The sequence below is a fragment of the Coccinella septempunctata genome, chromosome 3 (assembly GCF_907165205.1).
Source record: "Coccinella septempunctata chromosome 3, icCocSept1.1, whole genome shotgun sequence".
Taxonomy (NCBI): domain Eukaryota; kingdom Metazoa; phylum Arthropoda; class Insecta; order Coleoptera; family Coccinellidae; genus Coccinella; species Coccinella septempunctata.
Window position 1 is genome coordinate 35410224 of NC_058191.1, and position 18070 is coordinate 35428293.

Sequence of the window (18070 nt, forward strand, 5' to 3'; positions counted from 1 at the left end):
TGAATTTCGGAATATAGTTTTCCATTCATTTGATGAATCTTTCTCGAACATAAGATATCAATTACATCTTCTAGTTTTCTTATTATGACTACGTACTCATTATGATTACGTACCATCAAAATACCAAAAATTCAAAGAACCCAACTCTTGAAGCTAAGTTGGACGCTATCTATTGAATATTTGAATGTTTTGTAAAATAAAAGTATTCTTCATATTTTCTTGTATAATGAGCAGTTTTCGAGTAATTTGATGTTCCAAAATTGAAAAGTATCCGTGAAATTTGAAGAATTAGGTACTTTGGCTGAACACAATTCTGTTTAAAAGATCCACAGATGTGTAGTGTCACAGATTTAGCTAGTTATTCTGAAGGTAATTTCGTTTTTACAGGAGTGGCACAGCTCATTATGAAAACTTAAAATGGCTCTATTAGTCAGAAAAAATGGTAAAGGAAAAATGTGTTTCTTTTGACCTCAAGAATCTACTGTAAGAAGATCTCTACGAATCAAAGACTCACCCTACGACCCTACATACTTCATAGATTTATTAAAAGAATAACAATCCGGATACTCCAGCTAGAAAAAGTTTCACCTAGATACAACCGAAAACGGAAAAACTTATATTTTCATTTTGGGGAAACTCTCAATCATCTGAAAATCTGCGTGAAGTGGCGGGAGCTCGCTCAGCGTTTTTACCAATTTCCACCCTCCGTTACGGGTACTTTAGCTTTTAAATTAACTCTACTGCTCTCCCCCAATCCGGGATGACGTTTAAGTTACAGCGGTGATTTCCCGGAACTTTTCCATTGTTATTCGGCGAAATGGCTCGATTTGAACGTTGAAAAGTCAATCTGTAGGATCGACAGCTTCATCCACCGAGAAATTATCATTCTCTTCATACCGGACGTCCCAAGTAGAAAGTTTCGTAACAATTCACAAAAAATAACTAGCAGCACCCCTCAGTCGCTGCTTCAAAATTAACTATGAAATACATGATGACGTATACAGGGTGTTTACTGAAGATGCGGTGAAAATTAGTTGGTAATTCCTTGTCCAAATATATCAATATTTCGTCACCCCTTCTGACATATATGGGGTGTCAAAAAGAGAACCTTTTTTTCCGTTTTTGTTGGTAAAATTGAAAGGATAACAGAGAGTTTCATAAAACTTTGATTGTCCGATCAACGATTTGACAGTCACTCGATTTCTAAAACGAAATCACTGAAACCTTTTGATTTTTGAATATATTGAAGAATGAGCAATTGAGAATAATTGACTGGACGTATGAATATCATGATGTGACTCGAGAATTATATTCTGAATGATCATGAGTGAATTATAGATTGAAAACAAATTGACGTCTATTCGTCAATCAAGCGTTGATTCCCCGATCAAGCTTTATGAAAAATTCTCGTTATGATACGATGTTATAACCTTTTATTTTCATAAAACAAGAAATAAAGTCATTTCTTTACTCTTTGCTTTTGTGTTGTGTCAGGGGTTACCAACATTCAAAAGAACTTGAGGAGAGGTAGGGTAAATCCAAATAAAATGTAGATCTACTTACCCTCTATAGTCAGAATAATTTGTACAGGGTGGGCAAAATTCGTTGTCTACTGAGGGGATCTCGAAAACTATAGCAGTTTGAAGAAAACGGATGACACATTCTGAGCTCTTTTTCTGAGAAACAAAGATTGGTAAAAACTGTAGCCTCCTACGATTCTTCGTTTTTGAGTTTTCAACAAAAAAATGGGATTTTAACGATTTCGAAAAGTTCTCACAACTTTTTTGTCTTTTAAGTAACGGATCTGAAACTAGAATCTTCTACAGGCACTTTTTCACTGATGTGCTCAAAATATTTTTTCATTTCGAATCATTAGGCGAACTTTCGTTTTTTTAAATGCAAACTTCCATTGAATTTTTTATTTTTGAATTGGAAAAAACCTTTTATTAGTAGATTCTATGTATAAAAGTGCCTAAGGAAGTTCATGCTTCAGATCTGTTACATCAGAGACAAAAAAGTTATGAGAACTTTTCGAAATCGTCAAAATCTAAATTTTTGTTTATAACTCAAAATCTAGAAATGATAGGCCGATTTTGTTTTCAGATTTGGATTAATCAGCAAAAAAAGAGCTCGATAATGTGTCATCTGTTTTCTTCCAGCTGCTATAGTTGTTGAGATCCCCTCAGTAGACAAAGAATTTTGCCCATCCTGTACAACCGGACCATCTGAAATAAACTGCTTCTGTCAAATTAGGTAAATAAAGATTACGGTAGGTAAGGCTTAGGTTTCCTTAAACTCCTATCAAGATTTCTCAATAAAAAACTACCACCAACAAAATATGTTTATTCAATTTTTTTTCTACAACGAAATACAAATCAATATGATGAAAATCTTCAGAATTATCTAGAATTTCGACTCGTTAATGGTATAAAAAGACTAGATTTACTCAATACATTTTTCTCGTCGTTACCGAAGGAACCATTCTCAAAATGGCATCTTTTTTTGAAAACTAATACAGATACTTCCCTTCCTGAAACCTGTAATACGCTCCGTATAAAAAATTTTCAATTCAAACTATCTTCAAAATTTAGCATCAATAATATAGATCTCTTGTTTGTATATTTTCAGCGCCTAATATCTGAATCCTTCCTTCGACCTCTTCAAAGATCGGACTTCTATTGTGTAGGAAATTCCTGAAAGCGTCCATGTCCACCTCGCCTATCTGGAAGTTCCTAAGCCTATCCGGAATGATGTTGAAGCCGTCTCCTCCTCGGAAGAGGAACGAAGGGACGATTATTCTGTAGATCTTCTTCTTATCGACGTCCTCGTAAACAGGAATTTGACAATCAGCACATCTCACTTTCAGGGACGTAATTCTAGATCCAATAGGCTCCCTGACATCGATGGTGACTTGTATACCTACAAAAAAGTTTTTATCGTTACGAACATGGAGCGTTTCACCAAGAATCACCTATACAAAACTCTCGAAATGACAAAGGTGAAAAAAAAATTGAAAATGATTACTGAAATGGATCCTAATACGACCCTAGATCATTTTTTATCTGAATTATCTCAAACAATGGGGAAAAAGTTATCTCGTGATGACTAATAGAATATTAGTTCAAAATCACCAATAAAATTCGTCCAAATTATTGACAAATTTTTTCACAGAGGTCATCACAATTTTCTTCTTGTTATAAACCCTCCAACAATGGTCGTAAAAAGGGGATGAAATAGGATAATAGCACTTTGTCAACACTTCCAATAAAAGTTCTCAATTTTCTACACTTTTTTCGAGGACCTGATGCAACTAATAAGAAATTTTTGGGGGTTGTAGCTCAGGCATCTTGAATATTGTATACAGACAGTTTTAAGTGAAATGAATTATTTTGATGGCTTCTACCTTGTGTCAAAAAAATCTTCACTTTTGCACCTAATTCGATTAAAATAATGATTACCTGATACTTGTAAAATGTTGATATTGATAAACGTTCTTCCATAAAAGTATGGGGTTGCTGAAAACTCGAAAATATCTTTCAAATCTTGTCCTGTCACCTCTCCCATATAGAGATCATTTCCAAACGGTTGAGCATTAGTCATATCATCATAGGTTATATCTGAAACGTTAGAAAAATTTATTCCACAACTCTAATATTCTTTATAACTTACTCACTTCCTTTAGGAATTGAAGTCCTTAGACCACCAGTATTCATGAGAGCTATAGCTGCCTTAGTCCAAGATGACCTTGGGGAAGTTTGTACGTACTTAAAAAAAATCGTTCAATGTATAATGAAGAAATATCGAGCAGAATTCGTAAATCATGAATCAAAGAAAAATTACCGAATAAACCATAGCGTCAGTGACAAAATTGCCTAATAAGCATTCCCCCATTCTGCAGTCGTCTCTTTCTAATCGAACAAGACTAGATCCAAGTATATCGTTTGCGCTTTGATTCACAACCAGTGCGTAAGGTATCAGTTCATTTAAATATGCTTGATCTGAAAAAAATCACATTTTAATCGTCCACTATTGAAAAAAAGAAGTATCGAAAATATTTGAGGAAATTGAAGTACCAAGAATCTCAATTTAAGAGCGACTGGTATCCTAAGACATTTCTCACCAATTGATGGTTCTCAGACAGATTTAATTCATATTTTAAAAACGTAACAAAGAGATTCGTCATTTTATTTGTTCCATAGTGATATTAGTATAACTGAATCTTCTCACTGGTTCATAACGTAGTAGAATATTTTCAGGAAAAGATCTTGCTACATTGCAAACAATCAAACACTGGAGAATTAGTTGAAAATACTGAGGAAACTTACCCTGAGGTATTTTATGGTCCATGAATATAGGGGCACCTGACCAACTCTTAATATTGCCCTCTTCATCGTAAAATACTGTTATGTTTCCTAAGTACTTCGTATATGCGGAAGCCTGAGTGACTAATACAGTTTTGCCTTCATCACTAGTTATCACAGTAGGATATGGACCAGCGGGTATGTCAGGTCCTGGTGGATCATCTGAAATAAAAATTATAAAGGAAAGATGAAGTTTTCCATATTTGATTGAATATTGGAAAACACTGCAGAGATCACTTTAAGATATTTTTAGTGAACCAAACTTAATTCAAATCAATTTTAATTGGGCTTTTTAATTACTTTGTTTGCGAGTGTTTAATAAAATTTATCAAACTTTTTTTCACTATAACTTCCGTAATTATTCATCGATTCAACTGAAAATTGTATTAGTTAATGAAGTTGTTTTCAAATACTCCGACTTAATCCTTAGAACTTATTATTATGTGGTTATATACCTATTGTTAGAAATAGGTTACTTTTCACTCCATATATTTCTTCTTACTTAGGTAATTCCGAAGGTTGTTTGATTTAACGAATAAAAATTAATATAACCATTTCCTAGAATAAACGTTCGATACGGCTTCATTTTCTTATATAAGAGATAGATTGCACGATCCGAAAAAATATTGATTAGTAGTTAAATCAATTAACGTTTATATTTCCATGCTATACAGCGACTCAGAGGTCTTATTTTCGAAGTATATGAATAACTCACCCCCAGTATATAAAAATGAATGTGAATGTCCACCAACAATAATACTTATTTTATTTGTCGCATTTTGTGCTATCAGTTTCTCTACACCGTAACCACTATGGGATAAAACAATATTAGTGAATACTCCCTCCTCCCTAACTAATCTTTCTGCTTCTTCATTGACTGAAGTCGATTCATCGTAGAATATCAAATTTTCAGTGTTGGAAATTTCCTGAAACCAAATGAATTCACTGAGATTTCCATGATTCATTCGAATACTCAACAATGTTAGATTGGGAAAGTCTACTCACATCGCAGGATTGAATGATGACACCAATAATTCCAATTTTTCTTCCGTTTCTTTCTACCACAACACTTTTCTTGTACAGCCCTTGAAATGTGGGTTCGAATGTATCGTTAACGTTGCTCAGCACAATAGGGGCATTTAGCATTTTCATGAAAGGAGTTACACCGGCGATACCATCATCAAATTCGTGGTTTCCTAATACCTGAAAGATATCTGAACTAATGATAATATTGAGACAAATATATTGTTATACAGCTAAGCAAGTCTATAGTAGATTTTCCCTTATTCTAATAGAAAATAGCTTCAAATTTCTTAATTTAATTCAAACTGAATAAACATGGATTCAAACCCGTATATATTTTTGCAGAATTTGAAAGACCTTTCCATTTTGAATTGGTATGTACACCTCTTAGTTTAGTGAAATGATTCAGAATTTGAAGCGGATGTTTGAGCAAAATTTTTACCACTGTTTGTTATTTGGAGGGACCACATTTGAGCACTTCTCTCAGATTAAACTTTCAGGACACTTATCTTGTCTTTCTGAACAAATTTTTCTCTCGTTGAAATTGGTAATCTTATGCTGGGTGCTATTTCATTTTCAAAGTCGAATATTACGTAAACAAATGATCAAAACTCAAAAATATTTTTACTGCCAGACCCATCTTTCCTATTCAAATTTGAGGAATTGGAGTTCGCCAGCAGAGGGAAGAAATGATATGATGTTGGTTTTCATGTGATAAGAGACTGGTCCGAGCGATTTTAAAAAATCTTGATTTTCCACTAGAAACTTACATTTGAATGTGACACCCTGTATGCTAGCCTCAAAAATTTGATAAATATCATTCTCACACATGGAGTAATTGTAGAATATTTAAGGATAATTGAAAAAATCTTGAAAATATTGAAAGAAACAATTGGCTTAGATAAATAAGTATAGATCTCATCATTGTTTCATTGTTCATAATAATGTTTTTTACAGATTCTAAATAACTTGATTCTTCAATTCATTTCACAAAAATATCAAGTTTACAGTGGAATTAAAAACTGAGTCAATATCAAACAGGATAACTCATTCTATTATTATATAGCAATAGCGTGTAAATTAATAATTGGGTGATTCCATGTCAAAATATAGTGTGGGTTCTCGCACTCATAGTGTCGGCGCAATTTTATTTCAGTCTGTATTCTGGTTTATAAGGAAAAACTCATAAATTGTTTTTAAGTGCCATCTGTAGGGAGCTATCTACAAACGGAGACGAATAAAAAAAAATATGAAAGATCCATACTTTTTCTGACAAGGACTCAACCTCAATTATTTACAGCCTGTACAACTATGTAACATGACTCCTCAAAATGGCCAAATTTGAATGATAAGTTCTTTTTCCAAAACACAATCAGAATCATCCCGAAAAATTCTCCATTCCTCAGTATTCCACCACAAGAGTCAAGAACAAGAATTAAAATTTGGAACTGAAATACAACAGCAATTCCGAATACTTTTTCTTATCTCTTATCAAGAAACAACATAAGAAATATCAAGAATAGGGTTTAACTTCTGTGAATAATATAGAAGGAAATTTCCAAAAATGTACACAGGCATAGGAGGTATACCTACTTTTTCGGAATTCAATAATTTGTTATTTCCGTTGATTTTCCAGAAATATTCTCGAAATACACAATAAAATTTCAGATAATCGAATGTAAAACCAAGATAATCAGCCATTTATTATGCACACGTTAATAATTCGAAAATTAACCGAAAAATTTAATTATATTCGTGACCACTTGCTAAGTCGTGAAACCACATATTGTAGTTATGAAATTACCTTCCTATTTTCACGCTTCCTGCATGACAAATTGATGAATTTTCTCTGCCATAAAATCCAGCAATTTTCAAAAATTAACGATTCGTCCAAAGAATTGATCTCGCAGAGTGTTTAGAGAAAAGAGAAATTATTTATTCTGGTGTGAGGTTTACTCAGATAAGAATCGTGTTTATGATGCAAGCAGATCGGAAGCCTTTTTGATTGATAAATAATTAAGAAAATAACATAATAACTCGATACTTACGATAGCATCAAACGGTATGGTATTGAGGAAATGGGCAGTTATATTGTACTTAAAAATATTGTAATAGAGTGTTCCTTGAAAATTATCTCCTGCATTCAGGACTAGAGAATCTGGTTTCTCTTGTAGGATCTGGTTGATTTCAGTCTTTATTCTACCTAGTCCAGCGATACATTTCGATTCATCTTTACATTTACCACCCGATGTGGTGATTTGCTCAAATCTGGAAATTAAAACATTGTTTTTAGAGAACCAAGACATGTTCAAGTTGTTCTGGGGATATAAAACGTTAGCTGCAGAATTATTCAGTAAATTCTACCTGAAATGTGACCTGGACTTAAAACATTTTCAGTATGGAGTAGGAACTATATAAATATACCATTTTTATCACCCGATATTCGAGAAAGAACAAGAGGTCTTGTTAATAAATCTTCAACCAATCTTATCTTGAGTATCAAATTACATGACAAACGGACATAAATTGAAAGAAATTTTATCCGCAGGAATCATTCGAATGCAGTACAATGCATACAAGGAACAAAGAACAATCCAGGAGCCAAGATAAATGATAAATTTTCACATATTGAAAGATATGGACCTATGTGCAATCCAGATTTTTATTCAGTTTATCACAGTATTAGAATTGGATTTACCAAATGAACTTGTGTTGTTTCGCCTCTTTCTCTACCTACTACAGGGGTCATGACCCTTCTGAAAATTGGGTAGAAGGATATCAATAAAACTGTAGCTTTATCCCCTATAACTTCAAGGGGTAGAAAAAGCCACCCCTGAAATTTGTTTAGCAAGAAACTTTTTTCCTTTTACTTATTATACCATTAAAAAAATTCACTTTTCATATTGATTCATTTTCATCACATAAGGTCTCATGTAATTTTTATCCAAAAGTAACGGTTTTTCTTGAAAAAATAATTTATCAACAGGTACGTAGCATGACTCCCATTATACAGGGTAAATCTTTGACTAGCACAAATATTTTAACAGTATATTATCGAGGTCAAAAAATACACTTTTTACCCTTACCATTTTTTCCGATTCGGCCCTGATAAAAAGATATGGCCATTTGTGTGAATCCTTTCAACAGAGTTGTATTCAGCTAAAGTATCCAATTTTTCAAATTTCCCAGATAAGTTTTGGACATCAAATTTCTCGAGAACTGCGAGGTGTACGAGAAAATATGAAGAATACTTTTATTTTACAAAACGTTCAAATATTCATTAGATAGCGCCCAACTTAGTTTCAAGGGTTGGGTTCTTTGAATTTTTGATATTTTTATGGTACGTAATGGTCATAATGGGAAAACTGGAAGACTTGGGTGATATTTTGTGTTCGAAAAAGATTCATCAAATAAATAAAAACTATATTCCGAAATTCATTTCATTCCATAAATCCATTTGTGAGTTTTTCAACAGCCTCTATCTTTTAAACCGAGCCGGATATTCGGAAAAAATGGTAAAGGAAAAAAGTGTTTCTTTTAACCTCAAGAATCTCCCTGTATAGGCTGGAATTTTCTTCGAGTAATATTCTGTCCTAGTTTTATCTAAACTCATCAGAATTTCGTGACATGTTTTACATGTGTCGCAGCTTAAAATGTGAAAATTTCTGGATTTTTGGACGCTTTTTAATGAAGATTGAAACTGATTCCTATGAAGATGTTCGCATATTTATTCATTCTGACAAATTTAATGGATTTATGTTCTTCGTCAGTAGTCCGGAGAAAGCCTTTTATGCGAGCGGCTTATGGCACAGGAAAGGCAGCAATTTCTAGGAAAGATCATAATCTAATTAAAAAAGGGGTCCACATTCTCAGACATGCCATCCTCGTCTGCGGTCCTCAATGAGACAATGAGACGACAAAGATTGATTCATCCGAAAATAGATTTCTACTGGAGGTATCTGTTCGAAAATTTAGTCCAAATAACGATAGAATTCCAAATACTCAGACAATAGTTAGATCACCTTGAAATTAATCAAACCATACTTAGGTATATAATCTTATTTTCAATACCATACCAAAACAAAATAAAAATTTTCTGGATTAATCACCTCAGCTTCCAACAGAAAATGTAAATAGTTAAGCAACCATGTTTTAAACCCATTGTTTTCGTTTGATTTAAGTAAAATAACTTATGTAACGGTGATTTAACAAACAAACGTTTTCCTTGTACAAATTAAATGATAAGAAAATTGGTTGTGTCCCACCACATCACAGGTTGACAAAATTTAGTTGTTACTTCACTCTTCAATCATTATTGATTTATCTACGTTCAAGAAACTAGAAACTGTTGATTATTATGCAATTAAGATAATCCAGAATTTATCAAATCGATGACGGAAATATCCGTATATTATCGTTTATGCAAGGAAAAAATTACATAGTGGTTAATTTCAAGCGGCACTTTCGCGTTTGATTGATTTCAGTTTCTCCCAATTATATATACAGTGTGTCACTTCGAAGAGAAGCCTTTTAAGTTGGATTCTCTTTTGAGTCAAACAGCACTCTGCATACATGCATAGTTATACCAATAGAATATTTTTCGCGCATATTTGGAGTACAGCCAGCTAAATTATTCTTCTTTTCACTTTCTCATGACCAGAGGTCTGAGAGAAAGTAGGTATGGCAAAAGTAAAAATATTGAATTCTTATTTTGGCCTAAATTTGCAACTCACACTGCTGGATGCTAAAATATTAGTAAAAAAAATTAAAAGACGGTATTCTCATTTGCAAAGCCCTTACTTCAATAATTAAAGCCATAGTTATCCATGTCAAAGTAACAGCAGTGCTAGACTTATCTATAATGAATAAATGAAAATTTTCGTTATGTTGGTAACTACTACCCATAAAGTGCAACTCACATAATGCTTTAAAAAGTCAAGATATGGACACTCCAGTATCGCATACGAATCAGCAATTCAGACTCGATAACGATTAACGTAGTCCGAATTTTAAAAAATTTGCATTTCAGCGTAAAAAATGCATACAGCAATAATAATCCACCAGAATAAGTTTGCGTGAAAATTTAACATTCCCTCAGATATAGCTGCAATTCACATAATATTTTCACATAATTTACAAAAATGAAGAATGAGAATAACATTTTAAAAATCATGAAACTATCGTCAAAACTTGATTCAATTGGAATTTTTGTCCAAAATATTGACCATTATAGTTTGATAGGCTGATTCTTGATATATTAGGTTTCAGCAGAAAAATCGATTAAATATAGTAGAAACTCTTCTGTACCGGAATAAACTGCAGTCAATTGTCAATAACTTAAATAGTTTTGTTTTGCCCTTGTTTCGAAAAAAACTGTAATAAAACTTTTTTGATCATTAGATAAATAATACTTTTTTTACAGATATGGGGGCAATTTTTGCTGACATTTTAATTTTTATATGACGATAATTCATTTTTACATATCAACGTCCATTTCCATTTTATTGTTTCAAAACAATAATGCAATATTTGTCCTTCACTATTTATTTTCGGAAAGAACTCCTACATATTTTCTATTATTGTATCTGCTAGTATGAAAATTTCGCAGAACTTGACTTCATACTCATTTCGAAAAGTGAAATATAGAAAAAAGTCATATTTTCTGATCAATCTGAACGTTTTCATATTTTTGAATGTCTAGAGTACCTGGAGAATTGATCCTCAGCATTAGAGACAGAATTAAATGGTCAGAAATGATCGCAAACATCCATTAGTGGATAGCAGCGGAAGAAGAAGAAGAGTAACTGCATAATAAAAATTTTAGCATTTTTTTACAAGAAGTATACATTTTCAAAAGGAAAATGGAAATAATTCATTGTAAGTTGTAATTGAAGAATATCAATATGTGTCTTTGAATCATGTATTTTATTAACTCTTGTAAATGGAATAACACACGAAACATGCATGTCAACAAAAGTTTTCGATTGAAAATTTGTGAAACGTTGAGTCAAGTGTTTCTTTTCTTCTTTTATTAATATTACATGGTGAGTCTTTGACTTGTATACATATTTTATCAGTAGATTTTTGAGGTCAAAAGAAACACTTTTTTCTTATACCTTTTTTTCCGATTCAACCCTGATAGAAAGATATAGCCATTTTGAGTTTTCATAATGAGCATTCGGCTATTGTACCAATTTTTTATTTTTGGACATCAAATTACTCGAAAACGGCGCATTATACGAGAAAATTTGAAGAAAACTTTCAAATATTTCAAGAGTTGGGTTCTTTGAATTTTTGGTATTTTTATTGTACATAATGGTCATAATGAGAATACGTAGGAGATATCTTGTGTTCGAAAAAGATTCATCAACTAAATGAAAAACTAGATTCCGAAATTCATTTCATGCGATAGAGCCCTTTGTGAGTTAAAACTAAAAATAACGTTTTTTTTGTGGTTTTTCAACAGCCTGTATCTTTTAAACTGAGCGGATTCGGAAAAAATGCTAATGGAAAAACTGTTTCTTTTGACCTAAAGAATCTACTGTTAAAATATTTGTACGAGTCAAAGACTAACCCTGTATTTTCGCATTTTGATTAAAATTTCATAAGGGTCATTTTGAATTTTTATCGACTTATGCAGATATCTACAGAAAAGAAAAAATATATACATTCGGTAGGTAGTTATTTTCAAATATGCCGGAAAAAGAAATAGAACTTTGAACAAACAGAATGATCAATTTCCACAAGATCATTTGGAATTACCAACACTCACATACGTCTTAAGCGAAAGAAAATATTGATAACTACTCGGGGTGCGAAAATTTTTCAAATTTAATTCAATTGAAGGGCGCACCTCCTGAATTCGAAAAAGCTTTGTATTTCGACCGAAATATAATCGATCCAAAATGAAAAAAATTTTTTAATCAAATCTCACCTTGCGTGAAAATCATTTATATGTATCACTGACAGTTCGAACGTTTCTGTGTCAATATCGAACGTGGGCAAAGCACTAGCGCACGCGAGTAAATTAACCAAAATCACCACATCCGTATAACGCATCTTGTGACAATTGAATGAACTAAAACACACTATTCAATTGACCCATTCCACGGTTTGCGCCGACCATCGAGATAAGATAGACTTCAAATTCAAGGTTTTCTTCTCTGGATATCCCCATTTTTTTTCATCTCCATCAAAATCGCTTATGGCTGAACAGTAGCAAATGAAGGTGATGATGTGGTTAGGTACTAGATACTGCACTCAATTTACGTTAATGTAGAGTATTGTTTGAGTTGCTGGGCTGAGTTTTGTCTACTAAGCCGACAACGTATCAGTAAAGTGTCTAGGTGAATTTTTGTGGTCACAAATCAACGTCTTAGCTGTCTTTCGAAATGAGAAGCATGAACTCGTAAAAACACATGCGCTATACTATTTTGGAATGAGGAAAAATGATGAAATTATATCAATTATGTCTAGAGATACGGAAAAAAGTCAACGACAATTATCCACTTCGCACACATTTCTTTCGAAATTCAATGTTGATAAGGTATACCCGTATGAAACAGAGAAGTTATTTACAGTTCAGTTCGAAAAATTTCCGATAGTGAATTCAAAATAATGAATAATGTTCGAAAAAATCATTAATTATCAAAGGGGTACCAAACAAAATCCAAAATGTCGTCATAGAAAACTACCCTTAAGTGGTCTAATCAAATGGCAATTTTTTTGGTAACATGAGTACGGTAGAAAGTTTTCCAACGGAATTATATGTTTTTTTGGTGCTGAATACGAATCTGATGTTTGCTGCCTCGTAGCAGAACCAGCTCAGACCGAAAATCGCAAAAAACCTTGAAATTTTCGGACTATTTCCGGTTTTCTGCTCATATCTTGCAAACGGCGTATCGTACGCAAAATGTTATGGTATTCAAAGTTGAAGATCATAAAATTCTGCACCAAACAACTTCCCTAACTTTGTAACGGAAAATTTACAAGCTTGCCGTCGTCAGTCCAAAAAAGTCAATTCTTATCTACTTTTGTGGTACTCACTGTTAGGTCATTGTGATTCAAAAACAGCAACTCTACGTAGAACAATCTTTGAATGAATGTTGTACTTAACCAAATATTCAGTGCAGTGAACAAATTTTCAAATTTGGATTTTTATAAATATACGAGTATATATTGAAAAATTCTTAGCCTACTATAGAACCAAACAAAATTTCAATGTCAAAATATTTTAATACTCAATATATTCTCCTCTTAGTTGGATACATTTATTACAGCGAACCTGCAACGTCTCTAGACCTTTCAAAAAAAATTTTTCTTTTTGCTCAGCAAACCAGACCTCCATAGCTTTTATTACCTCCTGGTTGGAAGAAAATTTACGACCTTTTAAACTTTTTTTCAGTTGAGGAAAGAGATGATAGTCGAATGGAGCCAAATCTGGTGAATAAGGGAGGTGTTCTAGTAATTCAAACCTTAAATCACGAATTTTTTGCATGGTAACATGAGATTTGTGTGCAGGGGCGTTGTCCTGCAAAAACAAAACACCTTTGGATAGCTTTCCGCGTCTTTTCTCTTTAGTTTTTTTCCGTAGAATGGTCAGTGATGTCGAATAGTAATCTCCGGTTATTGTTTCAAGAAATCAATTATGATTATTTCATGGCAATCCCAAAAAACTGAAGCAAGAACTTTTATAGCAGATTTTTGGACACGAAACTTCTTAGGTCTTGGAGAACCAGAGTGTCGCCATTCCATCGATTGTTGCCTTGATTCTGGATCGTAGAAATATGCCCAAGTCCCATCCATAGTAACAATTCGGTTCAAGAAGTCTACATCGTTTTCAAATCGAGCACAGATCGAACGCCATACTTTTGCCCTTGCATGCTTTTTGTCAACATTCAAACATTTGGGGATCCATTTTGCAGCAATTTTTCTCATGTCCAAATTGACGTGAACTATATGATGAACGCGTTCGTATGAAATATTCAGTGCTTCAGTTATCTGTTTTATCCCAATTCCATGGTTTGATAAAATCATGTGATGAACTGCATCGATATTTTCGGGGACTGACACAGAAACTGGCCTTCTTGATCGGTCATCATCTTCAATAGAAAATTTACCTCTTTTGAAGCTTGCAGTTCAATTTTTCACGGTCGCATACGAAGGACATTGATCACCAAGGGTATTAAGCATATCATCGTAAATCTGCTTACCTCTTAACCCTTTCAAATATAGGTACTTGATGATGGCTCCATATTCCAATTTTTCGATTTTCACAATTTCGGTGGACATCTTCCTTCTTTTAATTTATTGCGTAACTCTGGTTTACTTTTTTGACCTCAAACTTCACATTGATACTTCTAATGAGTTATTGTTAGTTGCTATGGTAACGCAATTATTTTTTTAAGCATGGAACTGGTCTAGGCTAACTAGATATCAATACATCCTCGTACGTCTATTTTCCCTCTAAACCCTTATTTGACGATATGATATCATGATATTATGTTCATTAAGAATTTCCACGAAAAAGAACTGAGTTGAGAAAATGAAAGGAGTTGTATCCTTATTGAACATAAACACATACATGGCTCATTGTGAGTAGGCAATAAAACACATTAATAACCAATGCAAATAGAAGTTCTTCGCACTGATCAGCCATGAAACAGAATTCCAGCCTTCGACATTTTTTCAGTTCTAACATGGAAACGAGTTAGTAAATCTTGATTATAATTGATTAACTTTGGATTAACAATATGAAATGTGTTACGAGCCAAGCCTTGTAATAATGTATATATTCCTTCTTTCAATTACGAAATTTCCTTTTCATTTAATTTTACCGAAAGCCCTTTTCCAAACATCTGAGTAATTTTTTGTGCCCAAGAGTCGATTTTATTTGATTGTTCTTTCAGGTACCCTCTTCAGAGAGCTGTACTAAGCAGGGGCTGCTAAAAAAAATCTATATGAAAGATCCACCCCCCAGATTTTTTGCAAATGTTCATTTACATCCTGTATAGATTTTGTCGAGCTCAAGCAGTTAGGTAACGTTAGGAAGAAAAACTATATCTATGTTTCCTAAATGGAGAAATGGAACAACGCGTCACCGTTTCAGGACACTGTATAATCAGACAGAATGTTTTTTATACCAAAGCTCAACCAAATCATTCAGGCAATTTGAAGAATCAAATTCCAAAATTTCGGAAATTAAACTTGTCCTTGAACTCCTTGAACACGTACGGAAATTATTTTGGTGTATTATCATTCCACATTCGATTGATAAACTATTATTAGAACGTCATAAATTTGACCACCAAAGATATCTACTCTAATCACATTATTTATTGATAAATTCAGTCTGCAAATTCTTCGATATCTGACGTAGTTTCTTGAATCCGTACGTAATCCCAAAAATTATGTATTTCATGTTTATCTACGTATCAACAATAGGCAATAACATATTTACTCAGCTATGAGAGGCTTCTGAAGTTTTCAAAATTTTTATTTTAGAATACTTATCTGATATGAAAATATAATCAAGAATGCATCGAAATTCTAGAGATCAGACTGATCAGAGATACCCATACGAAAAAAATTATGTACGAAAAACATTATTTTTAAGATTAATCAAGAAAAACTAATTTTGAAGAATAATTGTTTTTATTTTTGTTTATAACTTCGTGCTTCATTCGTCGCCTAAGTATATCAATTTTTCCAAATGCAGCCAATATAATACGAAGTACATACAAAATTTTTTTCATGTTAAATGAGAATATGTCCAAAATTCATTCCACTCATGAAATGTCAAGAAATTCTCGATTTCCAACTGAATTCGATGTAACACCGACGTCACTTTTTGTCATACGTCACCAAAACATCCTCAAAAACCAATCAGACAAAATCAAAATGTGATCATGTCACACCATTGCCTCTTCAAGATCGCGCCGAAGGATTCAGTGGAAATAGCCAAGAATGAAAGTCACCAAAAACGTCAGAGTGCCTGTAATCTGAAAAATCTCAATATACACATACCCAGCAAGATAAGGTTCAAGGAGAAATGTCGCTATGTGGAATATTTGGACAAAGAGGTAAGCTGCAATCTGGTCAATGCCGAAGGACTGAACATCTATTTGGAAGAGAAAGAGGTTGATCTCATAGATCCTGAAAATGAACCGAGCAGTTCCACTTCTTCGATCAGAAAGATCTCAAGGACTGTTGGCACTCCGACCTATAGAAGAATGCTGGATGAAATACAGAAGTTCGAGAAGAAAATGAATGATAAAAATAAACAGATGGAACCATTTTTGCTTTTATTTCTCCCGAATTTTCGTCAGTGAAATAAAGTACAAAAAATATTTAACAAAACTTTTGGGGAAATTCAGTAGAAATACTCCGTCCAAATTTCAATAAATACCTGCGGAACTCTAACTTGGAATTGATCCATTATATAGAAAACAGTTTTTTTGTTGCGTAAATATACTCGAACAGTATTAATATTTCATATTGCGCTCTTTTTGATCTATGAAAATGTTATACAGCATGTCCGAAATATGAGATATGACGTCATGGTAATTTTCTTGAATGGCAATCCAAAATCTTCTAGTAACTAGTGTAACTACTCAATATTTCGCTGTTTTATCCTGAAAACTTTGCTCTCCAATTACTCCCCATAAGAAATAGTCCACAAGTGTTAAACCTGAAGACCTGGAAGGCCATTCAAAAGATCCTCTTCAACCAATCCTTCGGCAAGGAAAAGCATCATCCAGATACTCACGAACAGGTCTTGTTAGAACCAGATGTTTATATTCGGTTTCATCCACTTTGGGAAACAGAAAATCCAAACTCAGGAGTAGTACTTCCCACAAGAATTTTTTAAATATGTAGCTGAGATTTCCTTGAAAGAAAACTGGTCCTATCACAAGCAATGCCTGCTCGAACATTGATTTTTTCTCAATATTGAGTGTGGCCTACCCTCATCCAGTGAGGGTTTTTTCTGCACAATATACAAACAATTTTGACGATGTACCTCACCATTTAACGTAAGAAACGTCAGAAAACAGGGCGTTTTGTATGTTCACAATATTTTTCTTTCTTCATCTTCGGTGAGTTGGAAGATTCTCATTTTTTAAAGATGAAGACTGGCTTACTTCGAGTTCGGTAGCTTATTCCAAGTTAGGGACTCGCACTGAATAGTGAATCATTTGCATGAATACACAGTGATCTACATTAATCAGCTGATATTAAATTGTTACAATTTGGAGTACTTCCTTCAGTCTTAATGATATAAGAACGCTTTGTATTCACATTCGAAATATATGGATATCATCGAATTGATCCTAACTACGATATCAACTAACAATAGAATGAGTTTTATGAGGAAAAAGTGAAATAATCAGATATTACTCCCATTTTTTAATTTCGCTAGAAATGAACTTGATTTTCAATTATCTGAAATTTTTATTGGAAACTGGACTGATACTACACTCACTTATTATTTCAATGAGTACCTACTGAAACACTTCTTTCTCTATCTGTTTTTGATACCTTTATCTATTTATCAATATCATCAATATTTACCAAAACAGGAATAAGTTTAGTATCTCTCTATAAGAATGTCTGATACTTCACATCCTCATGAGAAAAACTACGATCATCAGTCGCCACTTTATTATCAATGAGCTAGAGCTTGCATT

The 18070-nt window shown here is 33.2% G+C and overlaps 1 protein-coding gene across 1 annotated transcript; it reads right to left on the reverse strand.

Moving 5' to 3' along the window:
- Positions 1-2328: 2328 nt before the first annotated feature.
- LOC123309830 (apyrase) lies at positions 2329-12669 on the reverse strand. Its single transcript, XM_044893111.1, has 9 exons — positions 12319-12669; positions 7433-7652; positions 5367-5564; positions 5077-5287; positions 4326-4523; positions 3841-3998; positions 3674-3764; positions 3459-3617; positions 2329-2919 (listed from the first exon to the last, which is right to left on the reverse strand). The coding sequence occupies exons 1-9, from the start codon at positions 12441-12443 to the stop codon at positions 2594-2596; spliced, it is 1686 nt and encodes a 561-aa protein (XP_044749046.1). The 5' UTR covers positions 12444-12669; the 3' UTR covers positions 2329-2593.
- Positions 12670-18070: the final 5401 nt, after the last annotated feature.